The sequence below is a fragment of the Cuculus canorus genome, chromosome 2, assembly GCF_017976375.1.
Source record: "Cuculus canorus isolate bCucCan1 chromosome 2, bCucCan1.pri, whole genome shotgun sequence".
Classification (NCBI taxonomy): Eukaryota; Metazoa; Chordata; class Aves; order Cuculiformes; family Cuculidae; genus Cuculus; species Cuculus canorus.
In genome coordinates, this window is record NC_071402.1 from 14,833,613 (window position 1) to 14,850,088 (window position 16,476).

At 45.2% G+C, this 16,476-nt stretch overlaps 1 protein-coding gene across 1 annotated transcript in view; it reads left to right on the plus strand.

The window, feature by feature from the left end:
- Window positions 1–2,801: 2,801 nt before the first annotated feature.
- SNTB1 (syntrophin beta 1) overlaps window positions 2,802–16,476 on the plus strand; it is a 109,909-nt gene continuing 96,234 nt past the window's right edge. The window contains exon 1 of the mRNA XM_009568778.2: window positions 2,802–3,378. Within this exon, the coding sequence (XP_009567073.2) occupies window positions 2,901–3,378 (478 nt within the window). The 5' untranslated portion in view covers window positions 2,802–2,900. The remainder of the gene's footprint in view (window positions 3,379–16,476) is intronic.

Consider the following 16,476-nt stretch of genomic DNA (forward strand, 5'->3'; position numbering starts at 1 on the left):
CCCTACTGGAGAACCAGACACACTCAGCAAACACGGCGGAGCACACAGTGTGCTGAAGGAGAAGTGTGAGGCATTAAACATTTCCCTTCCTTTCTCTATTACCTTTTCACAACAGGACAAAAACCATCTGAATATTTTTTCTTCATAAATTTTCTGAAATTACTTATTCTGAAATAATCAAGAGACGTATCCCCATCAGCAGCAGCACTACTCCTTTACTAATTCACGAAGTAAAATACGAAATAATCGGTAAGAGCGGATATCTTGGGAAATAGAGATGCCTGATTTTATAATCTGGCCTGGTCATTTGGTCTTGGAGTTACACAGGAATGTGAGCAAATTGCAACACTTGATTTTTGCATGCCTGTCCTTTCCTCCCCATCTTTCTCTCACCTGCCTGAAACTGCTGGAACTGAAAAAGCACACTCATTCACTGTGCCTGGCACCTGTGAATGGGATCTAAAAAAAACCCACCAGCATCAATATCTGTGTCTTGTACATGAGCTACCTAAATTAGCCAGTGAGAAATGCTGGAGAAATGGGTGTGTTACAGCCTCCTCCTGTCTAGGGCTTAGATGCCTTGTTCAGGTTTAGCAGGACATGCTTCTTTTCACTCTGTATTCACAGCCCTGAAAACTTAATTATAGCTTTCCACCTTGCATTAATTAACATGAGAAATGAAAAGGCCTCTCTTCGGTCTGCTTTTTCTCCACCCACCCATTATCCTTGAATAACCCATCGCCTGTGGGTTCCCGCTTTCCCTAGGTGCAGAGTTGCATTCCTACCTAGGAGGAGGAGGAAGCCGGGTGGAGCCTGGGTGAGGCTGTAGACAAGGGAGTGTTGAGGCCTCCTTCTGCTGTGTTTTGGAGGGAAGGGGAGTGTTTTGTGTAGCCCAGAGCAACGGGCATGGTCTGAGAGAACCTACTAATACAAGGCAAGCTTGTCCACGGATGATCTTGTATGTAGGTGCCACTCATGCTGAGGAGGCGAGTCCCAAGTTGCCCAGCCCAGGTTAACCTGGGGCACTTGTGTGTATCTGGGAGCAAACCCCTGGTGCCAACAAGGAATGGCATTGCTTCACAGAGGAGCAAGATGCCATATTTAATGACACACATGACTCACATGGCCAAAACGAAAGGGATAAAAACCTCACTGTCCACCCCAATCTCCTCCCACATACATCAGATGGTCCAGAACTGCTGGAATTTTCAGTCTAGTTTAGGAAAGAGCCAGAGCTGCTCTGTAAGGAGCAGAAACAAAGGCAGTCGAGGAGCTTGGTGTCTGTAGTGTCACATTGCTGTGGGGCAGAGCCCCTAGGCCTGATGGTGCATCCCCAAACCATCAGCAATGTGAAAGCTTTGTCGTCTCTGGTGCCTAATCTGCAGCCTTGAGCCATTATCAGGCAGTGAATTGCTTTCTAGGAGGAAAGTGAAGATGCGGAAAACTGCGAAATGAACAATGTGGCTTCCCCGGGCCTTAAGAATTTGTCATCAAAGGGCAAAGAAATCAGTTTCAAAATGTGCGTAAGTATCCACAACAATTACTTCATCCTCATCCTTACAAGCCCTGAAACAACTTGTATTCTACTTTCATACAGTTGAAATTCAACTACCTTTGCGCCTCCTCTTAGTTCTGATCCACTTTATAAATCTGAGAAAAACAAAGGTGGGGTTTGGTGAAGGTTTTTCTGCTGCCGAATTCCTTCACCCCCCTGCTGCACCCCGGCAGTGAGGACGGCAGCTCCCAGGGGCTGCCACCACTGCTCCCAACGCGTCCCCTTCCACGCTGAACAGTCACACCCTGACTCAAAGAGAGCAGTGATGGAAGGACACATTCCCATGGTGTGTCCGTGGGATGGACACATGGACAGACAGACACATGGACACACAAGTCACACCTCAGCTCGAAGAGAGCCACGACGCAGCGAGGATGTCTTCCCATAGCGTGTCCATGGGATGGACACATGGACCCCCAGACAGACAGGCACATGGACATGCACACACCTGGACACACGGACAGCAGACACATAGACACAGACAGACACACGGACACATGGACATGTGGACACATAGACACACAGATAGACATACATGGACACGCGGATATGTTGACACATGGGCAAATGGACACAGAGAGACACAGATAGACACAAAGACACGCGGACAGACACACATGGATACAAATACACAGACATGCAGACATATGGACAGATGAACATGTGGACACACGGACAGACACACATGGACACAGACACACAGACACGTGGACACAGACACACAGACATGGACACACGGACAGACAGGCATGCAGACACACACAGGCACATGGGCAGACACACAGACACGGACAGACACACAAGGACACATGGAGAGACAGACAAACAGTGATATATGAGCAGACAGACACATGGACAGACACATACAGACAGACATGGACACATGGACAGATAGACAAGGAGACACGGACACATACATGGACAGACAGACACGCGGAAGGGACACATGGACAGACACGAACACGTGGACAGACAGACACGGACACATGGACAGACACACGCGGACCCGTGGACATGCGGACAGACACACGGACAAACACATAGGGACACATGGGCAGACACGGACACGCGGAGAGACGGACACGCGCACGCACGGACACGCGGACAGAGAGACACGCGGACTCGCGGACAGACGGACACCCCGACACGCGGGCAGCCACGGCGCGGCGCCCCGGCGGCAGCGGGCGGTGCCGGCAGGTGCCCGCCCCGGCGCGGCCCGTGGGAGCGGCCGCGGCTGCTCGCCCCTCCCTCCCCGCGGCGCCGGGCGCTCGCCGCCCCCCGGCCGGACCCGGAGCCGCCGCTCGGGGCCGGGGGTGCCGCGGCTCGCCGCCGGCATGCTGCTAAGATGGCGGTAGCGGCGGGCGGCCGGGCGCGGCGCAGCGGCTGGCTGGAAGTTTTGGTGCGGGAGCGCTGGCACAAAGTGCTCGCCGACTTGGGCGCCGAGGCGCTGGTGCTGAGCGGCGAGGAGCGCCCCGACGGGCCGGGCGGCGATGGGGCGGCGGGCCGGGGCGCCGAGGCGGCGGCGCGCACCGCCTTCACCGACCCCCCCGAGCAGGTGCCCGAGGCCGTGTCCAACAAGAAGCGGTGCGTGAAGGTGCTGAAGCAGGAGCAGGGCGGGCTGGGCATCAGCATCAAGGGGGGCAAAGAGAACAAGATGCCCATCCTCATCAGTAAGATCTTCAAGGGGCTGGCGGCGGACCAGACCCAGGCGCTCTACGTGGGCGATGCCATCCTGGCCGTCAACGGCACCGACCTGCGGGACGCGACCCACGACGAGGCGGTGCAGGCGCTCAAGCGCGCCGGGAAGGAGGTGCTGCTGGAAGGTAGGGGCCGGAGAGGCTGTAGAGCCGAACCCGGGGGAGAAGACCTGTGAGAGTGTCTGTGTGTGTGTGTGTGTGTACCCCCGACGGCATGGGTTAAGGACGGAGCTCCGAGAGGAGGCACCGAGCGAGCTGACAGGGAGCTGGGCTTGAACTTTCCGCTTTCCTCTCGGCCACCGGAGCTCCCCCCACAGCCCTGTCCGTGCGCGGTGGGTGCAGCCCCGCAGCCCTATCCAGGAGCGATAGGTGCAGCCCCGTCCAGGAGTGGTGGATGGAGCCCCGCAGCCCCGTTCAGCAGCGGTGGGTTGAGCCCCTCAGCCCTATCCAGGAGCGGTGGGTGCAGCCCCGTTCAGCAGCGGTAGGTGCAGCCCCGCAGCCCCGTCTCGTCTCGGCGGCGGGTCGGTTCCCGGGCTGACAGCACGCGCTAGGAGCTGGTCTGACCCCCTTCAGGATCTGCCGCTTGGACGTTTTCGCGGCTATTCAGCCCAAGAAATGTGGTGGTGGGGAGTTGTGTGCCGGGAGAGGAGGGGTTAAAGGGGTAAAGGAACCCCGTCGCGCCGTAAGCGAAGGGATTGAGGAACTTTTTCCGATGCCCCAAACCTCTCACTGTCTAATTCTTCCTTTCCCCCTTTAACAGCCCCACTCTCGACCAGGGATGAGCTTTGAACGAGGCTGGTGGTGCCTTACTGGCATATTAACCATCATCCCTGCAAAGCAGCGGCATTTCTTTTCTTTCCCAAAGATGAGTGAAATAGTTTTCTAAGAAGTAGCCTTTGAAAGTGAGCCCAGAGCAAGGAGCAGACGTTGGTCTTCATGGAGGAGGTGTAGGGGGAAGGTGTCCCTCCAGAACAGGTCGGCTATTGGGGTGAGTGTGAGCAGAAGCAGAGCCAGGTTCCCCAGAACAGTGAGTTCATGAGGAGAGGGGCATTCATTGGCATTTAATCCTTGTCTTCTCACAAGGACTAATTTAGTTGCTCCACCTGAGAGAATGAATGGTTTCAGAAATGCCCTTGTTGTGTGTTTGATAAAGTGATTACATATTTGCCGAGAAGTTCATTTAACTGGAGGTCAGTGGCATTTGCATCATGCTGCTTTGCCTTCTTCCCCCGTGCCATCACCTTTCTCTGAGCCACAGGCACTCCCACCTTTTGGTACTGCACGCTTTTCCGTGTGTCTTTTTGGCACTTGTTCTGAGGAACGAATGAAGGGGCTGCTGCTGGTTAGGAGGTGCAGCTGAGGGTCAGCCGTGAACAAACAACTGTGGCAAAAAGTTATAAAAGAAGTTTGAAGGGGAGAGAAGATGAGACAATGTCAAATGCAGTATTGTATGCTGAGAAACTATTCAGTGTTGTCCACATGACAGCAAGAAGCCTGAAGGAGTTCAGCGCCCCGTGGGGATTTAAGAAGCTGAGGGCAGTTGTGCCTCCCTTCCCCGCATGGTCCGTGCTGCTTGTGGGACCAACCTGTGCCTCATCCTCCTTTGCTGCACCCGAAGCATTTACAATGATATGTGTGACGTCTTAATATGAACTTCTTTTTGAGGTCTGAATTGAGACTGTTGAGTCTGAATTCTGTCACTGGTTTGTTTTTGCAGTTTAAGGGCTTCCTAGGGTGCAGGCTAGGCAACAGCTGACCTTTGATGTGATCTAATGAGTAATGTATATAGTGCTTGCAACATCCTCCCTCCCTCTGTGTAGTGCCTTCAGTAACAGCACCTGAACATGCTGCTGCATGAGTCTTAAAACCCCCTCAGTTTTCTTCCTGGTAGGAGCCAAGATGAAGCCATTTCAGCGTGGACTTAGCCTCCTTCTGTCCACTCCATTGTTGCAGCTATTTTCTTGCATTTTTCTTTTCTCTGTGAAGGCTGATGTACCTCAGTGGTTGTTTCTGGGATGGGATTCTTAAATTGAGAGCATATTTCAGTAGTCATCTGTTCATATAGTTAAAGTATTCTGACATTGAACTTAGTATATACTTTTTGTCCTGCCTTTCTCTTGCTCTTTCAATAGAATAACCAAAAGGAGAGTTGTCCGTCGCATTGCCCTGGAAGGCACTACCTCCTTCAGCAGAGAACCTCTCTACGTGAATGGCTTGTGTAAACAGGCAGTTTAAAAATTCTCTGAGATTCCGTTTCCCACTTTGAAGCTCTTTCTTCAATAGCAGTCTAAAACAGTATTTTTATTACTAAAGGAAGGAAAATCCAAAAGGTTTTTTTAAAGTGTAGGAGAGTGTGTTGATTTTCCTTTCCTTCCAGACAAGAGGAATTTGCTATTTCCTGACTTCTTAGAGAGTTATGTATTACAAAAAGCAGCCTTTGCTAGGGCAGGGCAAGACCCTTACACGTCTCCTCTCTAGGATCTTTCTCCAATTAACAAAGCAGTGCCAGCATGTGTTTCTAGGTTCAAAATGTAACATTACATGCTCAGGGAAATTCTGAGACTTGCCTGTGACTGACTTCTGGACAAGGAAAACTGAATTTACTTTGCTGCAATTGCAAAGGCATGGCAAGGTGTGAAGCATGAGGAACACATTTCACGGTGTGACAGGGCTCTGGATATTGCCCAGCGTGTTGTGTGGTCGTGTGTTCCTGGAAAGGATCTTGCAGTTGAGCATTTCCTAGAGGTTATCGGCAGCGAAGATATGGTCAGTATGTCTCAATACACCCAACATCAAAGTGCTGGAGCCTATCTGTTGTAGTGTCCTTCCTAAAATTGCTTGCTCAGTGAAATGAGGCATTTACCAGCTCAGCACTAGACTGTGGTCTCTCCTGCATTCCTGTGTGGGGAGGAAGGGAGCGGAAAATCCCTCCCCAGCCTTCTGCACCGTGTGTGGGCGGCAGAGCTGACACTGGGGTGGGTGACGGGAGGAGAAAAGTGTGCAGAGAGAAAGATGTGCAAAGCGGGGAAAGGATGGGGCAATGCTTCGTTTTAACACTTGCCCTTTTTGATGCATTGATTGCCGTCTCTGAGCTGGTAGAAATAGAGATTATTTGCTGAAGGGTTAGGTGTGGTGTAGCTGCAGTAGCTATGCTGAGGAGAGGCACAGCTGTAAAGCTCGGTGGAGAGATCCTACTCGAACAAATTTAATAGCCATGCTGGGTTGTTCTCTCATTTTCCATCACTGAAGGACATCACGTCTGTAGTCCAGCTACTAAGCTTAAGTTGTATAAACCAGTTCCTTTTTACAGGTCTGATCTGTGAGGTTGGCCAGGGTGCCTTGAAATCAGGTAGGATTTGATAAATGGAAGGGAAATAAGGCATCAGGGGTTACACTGCCATAGAAGGAGCTGTAAGGCAGGTTTGAGAGGAGAGGGAGTTGATGGTGAGGAAGGACTTGAGCCCTAAGAAACCCTGCCCTCTCCTCTTTTGCAGAGATGGACCTTTTCTGCCTGCAGCGTTTAATTTACTGCAAGCTTTCCATCACAGCTTGGGCATAGGTGCAGGGGAGCAAAGCAACTGGCAAATAGGGTAGGGGAAGTGCTGTTGTTGGGCTTGTCAGCCCTGGATGGGCCACAGATATTCGGCACATCAGGTGCAAGAATTTCCCTTGGTGAGAGACGAGACAGCCTCCTTGTACAATGCTTATTTGCAGGCATGGAAGGCAGCTAAAATTATCATAACAGCTATTGTTTGTACATGTAATTTCCCTGCGGTTCTGTTAAATTGGGCCTTCTTAAATAAGCACTTTGGAAAATCAAGCAGCCTCTCTTGTGCTGTGTGAAACACATTACATTCAAGTGACTCTCAAGACAAAAAAGGTGTTTGTTTTTATCGAAGCATCCTAGATGAAAGCAGTCCCTTGGCATGCTCTGTAACTGAGCCAGTAGTGCTTTACTCATATTCTTTATGTGTTCATTGAAAAAATGAAAAATTGAAGTAGCCTGCACTCCTGTCAGAGCAGACCGTTCTGCATGATGCTGTATTTGGATGTGGAGAAAAATCCCGACTCATTAGTGTGTTTTTGCTAGCTGGTTGCAGGATATTTTTTCAGATTGCATCACTTCCTAACATTAAATATGTGCGGACAAGCTTTTGATAATCATGGACGTGGCTATGCAGCAGGAAAAGGAGCATCTTCTTAGCGTTGCTAGTTCTTAGCGTTGCTTCTTTCATGTTATAGGTTTCTTCCAGTAGGTGCGGACAATAGGAGATTTCTGGGGTTTAACAAAATAGATTGTTTATCCAAGAAAGTGCATCCCTTTCAAGTATGGGGGAAAAATGAGGCACAGGACACTCAAGAAGTGCTTACATAATGTAACTACTTGCTACAGTCAGGGCTGTAAATCTCAGTGATTGCAAATTCTATACGTAGTTATTCATTATCCTTCCAGTAAACATAGAAAAAAACATTTTACTTTTTTCTTTTTTTTTTTTGTGCCAACAAATATGCTGTTGGTAAATTCTTTGTGTTTAGGGGCTATACCACATTTCATAGCCTGTGCAGCTGTCCTTGGCACACATCAGCTTGAAAGTGAAATTGAAAGGGAAAGGAGCAGGTAATCTTATTCTCAAGAATATGAAGTCTAAGCAGTCCCCGAGAATCTCAGTTTTGATTGTTTCAGCTGTCAGTGGCTGATGGGGAAGCTTGAGTGGGAACACTTGATGTCTTTCATTGATTAGATTAGATTACAGGCTAATTTAACAGTCCAGACAGTCTGTATCACCTTTCACAGATAAGAATCAGTACATCCTCTTTGCAGTAAAGCTGGTACAAATCCTCTTTCCCAGTTACTATAAAGAAAATAAGGCAGTTGTGGCCAACACATCACTGGATTTATTTGCACCAAGTACAGGTTTCCCCCTCAACCCCTGCAACTTGGAAATAATTCTTCTGTAGGACTTAGTAACAGCTCCTTAAGGATGCTTAGAAGATTAAATATGTCTAACGATCTGGGAATCAATTGCATATACAGAGGCTACATTTTAAGTATCATTAGAGAAAAGAAAAACCCACACATATTTTTAAATCCCAGCAGTAATTCCTTTGTGGAAAATTAAATTGCAAACTTGGTATAAGTCTTTGAAGAATCTTTAAACTATTAGAGTGAAACTGAAGGCTGAAGGCTTTTGCTATAGTTAATGAAAGAGTATTTGTATCTTATTTTTGTCATGGCAGGTGCCTTTTCACCACTCTTCCAGAAAGGTGTTTTCATGTGAGTGATCACAAACGGCACTCATGTGTCCCTGTCCCATCCCTGTCTGTGCAACCTGCTGGGTTTGCATCTGAAATACTTGCTATGCTTTCATTCTGAGGGAGTTGGCAAGGAGTATCCGTGATTCAAACCAAAGTTCGGATTTGAGACAGCCCCATCAAGCCTCCTCCTGTGAAAGCTCACACAAGTGTGCGTTGCAGTGTGGTAACAAGTGCTAATCCCAGTGGTTCGATGGTTTCAGGTATAGATTGGGAAGGATATTTTGTCATTTTTTTCTTTTTGTTTTCTTAATCTCACTTTTTTCATAACACGCTGTGGAGCTTCTCTGGTAGTAATTTCTCTGTAAATTTAAGTATAGCATCCGATTGTGTGTATTCAGAGTTCGTAAGAGTTGGAGAGTTTACCCTATCTATTTGTAATCTGTTCCAGTGGTCATTTACTTCCCGGCTTTAAGAACACATTATATCCATTCCATTTTTCTAATTTAGATTTCTGAGTATAGGATTATTTTGTACTTTATTCTGCAAGATTATGTTGCCATGGCTACTTGTTAGAATTGGTACAGTTTCTTCAGTAGAAGGGAAATTGAAGGAAACAGTAGTTCAAGAGAGCAATAGCATCTGTAAATGAACAATATGTGATAGGAACAAAGCTGTCCCAGTACTGCACGAGAGACTCGCTTTCCAGTCTGAAAAAATTCATCAAGCAACTCAGAAAAATAGTTGGTGAAGACAGGATGGTAGCGGTGAGTTTCTAGAACATGCAAAAAGTCTTTTAGCTACATATTGGATAGGGTTTGCAAGTAGCATACATAGTGCAGTTTTGCTGGCCTTGACGCGGTTGGTGGACATGAGTGAGATTCACACGAATCTTTACCTGTCTTTACCCTCTCTTTACCCGTCCCAACCCCTTGATGGTCTCACTGCTGCAGCTGTAGCTGGTGTGAAGAGAACTCTTCTTGGCTTAGCTATGTCGCCTCTCCAAAGCTTAAACTATGATGAGCAGAGAAAAATACTGTTGTCAGCATAAGCTGTGTCTGTGCATAGGGTCTTTGCCAGGATATCTCTACTTAAAGCAATCAGGGAGAGCATTGTACTGGTGTGGCAATTGAGAAAGAGCTTGGAATCTAACTAGTGGCAGTAAATAGTCTTTTGGCAAGGACAATGGGTAGAGATGAGAAGGAACTTCAGGGGAGCAGCAGCATTTGCTACATGCCTTGAAGAGCGTCACTGCGAGGATGGAGTTAGAAGGTGTTCGAGGTGAGGCAAGGCTGAATTGGGCTAGAGAAGTTTGTGAGAAACTACAAGATATGTAGAAAGTTTGGAGTGCTACTTGTAGCTCATGTTACGTGTTGGAAGGTGTATTATGAACCTCCTTCATGCTCTTAAATAAACAGCTGTCAACTGCTATTTTGCTGGACCAAGAAAGCTGCTCTGTGAGGTTTGGTCTCCATGCTTTGAAAGGTAGCTAATGGCCCTACCCTGTGTGCCTTGCGCTTCTGGAAGAGAGAGGATTCAATGGAATTATGGCATTAAGAATCTTGCAGCGTCTCAGTGTCCAGCAACGCTAAGTAATGAGCTAGCACACAAAAGTTTTTTACCTAACTCTGCTTACGGAGACGTTGGGAAAAGGCAAAATTGGTTTGTCCATCATCCACTTAACTATCAAAACATGCTTTTCTCCAAAACATAAGTTAACAAATTTGGTTACAAAAAGTTTAGTCAGCTATGAATAGTCCTTGAGATTGCCTCATGGCTATACACTGCCTTGCTGTTGGATTTTGTTCCTTCATGTAAATTAAATTAAGGGGCATAATTTCTGCATGACTGTTTGGCAGATTTAAATTTCCAGTTGCTGCTACTGTATATTTCTGTTACAGTCTGGCTTTAATTTTGTCTGTCTAGGATTGGAATTACTGAGCTGGTTAAGGCCTTCACTGTGCCTGTACTAAGGGCATGACAGAGTAGGTCACTGCCAAACCAGCACATCTGTATTGTAGCAATTGGGTAAAATTGAGTTCTTAATTGTAAGGAAATGAGCCAGAACGCTAGATGTGGAGAAACTGTCTCTGATTAGAAATGATTAACATACAGTACACTCCTTCTAGAAATGTTGTACAGCTTTTTGCTGAACTGTTGGAAGTCGTGTTTGTTGGCACAGCTCTAAAAGTCATGGAAACTAAGGCTGTGGCTGTGTTTGTTCTTCACCACTCAGGGATGTTTCTGTCTAAATATGCCATGTATTTGAGCAGTGAGTTGGCTTCAAGCAGCACACAGGTGAGCAACTTGTGTGTGTGTGCATATGTGTGAATAGCTTCTTTTCACTTTAATGGCATGATGAAAAATGGTGAATTCTAGTATGGTGTAAATATCTAAGAAGTGGTGTTGTTTTTCCCAGTAGCTGAAAGTTAGAGGCATATCATAATGTAAAAACAAAATTATTTTTTTTTTAAAAAAGGACAAAATCAGAATATAGATTTACTTCTGGCAAAGGAAACACAACTTAACTGATTTTCACCAACAGATAAAATGACCTCATGAGACTATTTATAAGCCTTATGTGCCCTTTCACGGAAATAGGGCCATTAGTTAAGCTTTATGTTCCATTTGCCATAGGCATATTCTGCTGGTGCAATATGTATTTTGCTTTTAACATAATCAAGTAGTTATGAGAGACTATTGAAAGCTATACCATGGAAGTAACGTATCACCACTCTTGTATGAGTTATTTTAATAATAGCTATTTTCAGGACGATTTACTATACTTATACGTATGTTTTAACTGCCGTTGGCTCTGATTTTGCAAAGGGAGCAAGAGGCAGCTGTATGAATGTAAAGATGCTGGAAAGGATTAGTGTTATCCAGCATGTAGCTTACAAGGCTGCTTTAAGTTAATAGTTTTAGATCACACAGTGAGAGTTTATGTTTGTCCCAGAGTTCAGGCTTTAGTCACTGTGAAGTAGCCTGGAAGGAGAAGGCAGTTAGCCTGACAGGATGGCAGTGCCAGGCATGATTTTCCTTGTAGAAAAGCGTCCCGTTGGTCATATTCTTGCCAGGCAGGAGCCAGCAGGATCCTTCTCTTGCTGACATGAAGCCAAAGGAGAGATTTAAGTATTGGATATACAGCAGTATTTTCCAGGAATGACGTGGGCAGGATTTGCCTTCAGTACCTGATGCCTGAATTCTTTGTGGTTTGTTTTGTTTAGTTTTTCTTTTGGGGCAGGGGGTTGTTTTGTGTTTTTTTGGGGTTTATTTTGTTGTTTGCTGTGGGGATGCTGTGGACAGGACAAAAAAAGTCTTCCAAAGTGCCATTGTTTCCCAAAGAACACATTTACCTTGGTAACTATCTGCCCTTTTTGACTTATTTGTCCTGTCTCCTGCAGTGGCAGACTGTCCTGGTACACAGCATCCTCCATCAGCGATGCATGGCTGGAATGGAGAGGTATCTCCAGAGAACCATCAAGATTCCTGTAGGAATTAGTAGAACATGGTTGTACTAAGTTTAGGCTGCTGGGGCTTTGCCAGATTTGGAGAAGCCAAGCTGATACCTGTGTTACCCATCAGATCTCTGGACTGCAAGGGTGGTGTGGTGGGCTGTCCTGGCTCAACACTACACAGAGAGGTTTTAGGTATTGCAGCCCTACAAAGCCTCTTCCAGGACAGGGAATGTGGCTGGTTGTGAGCTCTGTCAAATAAAATCAGGAAGATGTGCTTACTGCAATTGAAAGGGAGCGAGCTTCGATCTGGAATGACTTCAATGATGACAGCAGGTTCTTTGTAAAGAACTCCAGATGTTATTACTGTGCTTTGCCTAAATTAAACCCATCTAGATTTTAGATGCTCAGGTAAATGGCTGGTCAAAGGGTTGATATTGCTCAAATTCTTCAAACAGCTGATTGGGAAAGACAAAAGCCACACTTAAACCTACTGGTAAACCTCAAGGTGCTAGAGATGCCACAGCTAATCTGCTTGAAGCCTCTGTTGCTGTCATGGCTTTTGCTGCCCTTTTCATTGCAGGAGTACTGGTGAGGTTGCAGTCTGATGCTGGAGAGTAAATCGGTATTCCTCCCTATGGAAAAATCTCATAGTAACTTCAGTCTTCTTCATGTTTGTGGAATGCTAGAGAAGTGTATGACTGAAAAAAGCAATAAAAGAAAAAAGTGTTTTAATTCAGCAAGAATGGAAGTGAAAGCAACTAGTTTTAAGAAGTTCCTAGTCCATTTAGTGAACAGCTATCTGCATAAATAAGTCAGACCTAAGATGTAGGAAGGCAGATCATAAAGAAAACATTACAATAACAAACTAGTGTTATTTCCACTTAACACTTTAAAATCAACCCTGAAAGACTCCGTTAGGGAAAGTCATAAACTAAAGTTCAAAGAGATGGTGTATAAAATATCCCTGAAACTAAGAATGATCCTCTGTCAGTTTTGTTTTCCTTTTACTGTGTTCTATCTGTTTTAATAAACACCTGGGTTGGACTATCAAAAGAGCAGCACTTGGTCTGTGAAGCCTTGAGGACATAAATAGTTAGTCTGGGCATATTATAAATTTCTCCCAGTAAAATTCAACTTAAATTGATTCTGGGCTTTGCCTTTGTAAAGACTGTTATGCTAGGACTACTCTATGTTGATCTTGTTTTGTATTTATATTGAACTTTTCTACTAGGCATACCTTGAAATATTATTATTTAATGCTTGGGTTTTCATTCAAGTAGTGCCAGAGCTTCCTGTCCATGTGCATAAATAGTATTAAGACCTTAAAAAGGTTTCAAAGTTCACTGTCTTAACAAAACATTGAGGAACAAACACCTTTTGGTTTTTGAGGGAGGAAAGGAAGAGTTGCCTTGAAAACACAAGTTTCTGTGGGAATTTTTGTGGTGTTTTAATTTGAAATGGCATTTTATAGTTTAAAAGAAAGCACTTTACTTTCAAAAGGCTGATTTGAACTTGCATTTAAAAACTTTCCCAAGTAGAATTTTCTATGTGGAAGAGCAGAGAATTACCCAATGTAACTTCTTCTCAGGGAAAATCTTTACAGTCATGGCCTAAAAAGTTTTGACCTACTCAATGCAGTAGTTTTTTCCCATTTTGTTAAAATATGTAGTTCGTTTCTATGAGTGCAGGTATTTGTTCTGTGCTTTGGAAACTTCAGACATGCTGTTTGCCTTAATCACATTGTTCTGTTACTATTCTATCAATACACACATTGTACAAAGTGGGTAAGGATGTATGTTTGGTACCAGCCAAGACAGATGCGCTTCCAGCGGAGAAGTTACAAAGGATACATTACATGAATTCCTGTAAGATGTTTACTTTTGATCTTTTCAGTTAGTCATAGATCTGGGAGTTCTTTATTTCTGTCAAACTCGGCAGTCGAAGCCTTGAACACAGATGGAAAAGAAAAAGAAACTTTTCAAAAAGTCTCTAAAACACCTTATAGGTGTTTTAATATCTTCTCAATGTAACTGCAAATTAAATTGGTCTGCTACCTTTCTAGCTTTTGCTGTCTTAAACACTTTGTGTAGAACTGTACGTATATGAAGGAATAAAGAAGTGTTCATAAAACCATAAAGGCTGGGAGATTGTTTCTGGAGGGGAATATGTGATGCATTATTTTGCTTCTTTATTTTCCCTTTGCTTTATTTCTGTTCACTGTTGTGTTGGCTGATGTTTGTTTAGGAATGCCTTTAAATGCAAGTGCTTAATCCCAGAGCTGACCTAATCCTAGTGTGGGCACAGGTATGGGTATCTATCAGCAATATTATGTGGGCACAAGGAACAAGTATACACGTGTAATGTATGCCATGAGCTTGCATGTGTGTTGTATATGCATTTTGCTCATATCCTAGCAGAATTTGTTTGTTGTCAGTGTTATGTAGATTAAATTAATTGTTCTATGAAAATGGAAATAAATAGAGTCTTGATTATACCTGCACTGAAGGAGTCTCTAGGCTGATATTTTTTCCTGCAGTGCTTCACAGGAAGCTGCACCTGCAATTTTGGTTTCTGTCACAGTCTGTGTTCTCCACCCGGACCCCACTGTTCATGTCCAGCTGCCTGTGGCGGAGCCTCCAGTGGTGAGCGGGTGATGGCTGAGCTGACGGGGACAACCTGCTGTCTGCTAGAGAGTGCTGAGACAGGAGAGTGAATGTGGAGCAGAAGGTGGGAGAGCGAAAGCTGTCTCCTGTTCAAGTTAGAATGAATTTTCCCGTTGATTTCAGTGGGATGAGGACATTTTTAGCAGGCAATACTGATGTAAAGCACTATTAGGGGAAAAAAAGATGCTGATACAGCTTTATCTCGTCTCTGATACCTACTGCATTACTTCTCTTTAAAAATAATATGGACAGATCTTTGGACCTTACTGGATGATGACTCACTTCACTGGCTTCCTGCATGGCTAAAAAGACCTGCTTGCAAGCTTTTCTGTTCGGGCTTTGTGTTAACGTGCTGCTTTTCTGTGCTTCACGAACTTGACTCCATACTCCACCTCTGCAACCCTTTGGGCTTGTCCCTCCTCCCTTCCTGCTCCCCCAAAGCCTGATGAGCGAAGCGTTGTAAAATAGATGTGGCAGCACTTCAGTCATTTTGTACAACAATAATTGATTAAACAGTTGTTATTTCTTAATCTACTGTTCAGTGCTAATCACAAAGGTTGAATAATTCAGCTCAGTCGGATCTGTGCCTAAGATGTGGGTCCTTGGTACAAATCAGATGAGCATCAAAATGTTACCTTTGCAAACCCGCAAGGTTTCTCTTAAATTCTGGGGTGAGAGATCAAAATCTTCTCAAAGGATGATTCAGGTTTTATTTCTTGTTCAGAGTTAAACTCTGACCTCTGCGACAGCAGAGACACGCTAAAAATGATGTTTAACTGGAGCAGGAAGCAGTCGTTTTTGTAGACAACAAAAATGTAGTTTCAGGTGAAGGCTGGTTTGTAGACTTATGTTTTAATCCAAAAAGCAGCACCCAGCAGAAATTTGACCTCTTTCCTGTTGAACAGGAGGTTTCTAAGTGCCCTCCCACCCTTTCTGTAGTTCTGTCAATGTGTAGATAGTTCTCCTGGAGAAATCAGAGTTTGGTGCCATGGCAGTGTATCATGCCAGACCGTAACAGTCATCAGAGATATTCTGGGTGCACAGAGCACATCAGGTCCAAAAGCCTCTGTGCATCTTTCTTCTGAGCCAATAATGCAATACTCTTCTGCCCCCTGATTTTTCTGGGTATCATTCACCTCCTTTCTGGCTTCCAGCTGCATCGTTCAGGATGTGAGGCAACATCAGAAAAAGTGTGATGTTTATCAGTCTGATTATGCAGGAAAACCTGTAGTTGTAGCTGAACAAGTAATTGCATAATCAAAATGTTAGCTTGCTGACTTCACCCCGGCTGACTGCTTTGTGTATCTGAACACTGGCAGATCCCTGCTGGGGATGAACGCTATGTCTGGGCAGGCTCCATGAGCTTTGGCTGTTAGCCAGGTGGCTATCAGCAGCTATACCTCTATCTCTACAGAGGTGCAAAGTTGCAACCACAGTTTAAGATCATCACAATATGGTACATAAACTGCAAGTGTGCTGTGTTTTGCGTCCAAGGTCTTGGGAGAATTTGGGTTAGCTCAGGAGCCCTGAGGTCTCCAGGCCTGGGATGCAACCCAATTATGCCTTGTGTTTTTTTCTCCTTTTAAATATAGGCATCATTATAAAATACAGTGAGTTGAAACTAACCTTTATTTTTTGACCTGTAATCGTAGCTCTGGAAGAGTGTTGGAAACAAAGGTAAAGTATAGTAACCGATTCAGAAAAGCCAAGTGAGATGCAGCTCTGTGATGGTAACTCCATGCTTTTTTAACATTATTTCCTTGATAAATGCTAGGAAAAGAATAAAGTGAGTCTAGTGCAACAGGTACTTCAGCTGCAGTGCCCCTGGCATCAGCTCCTTGGGATTGAGT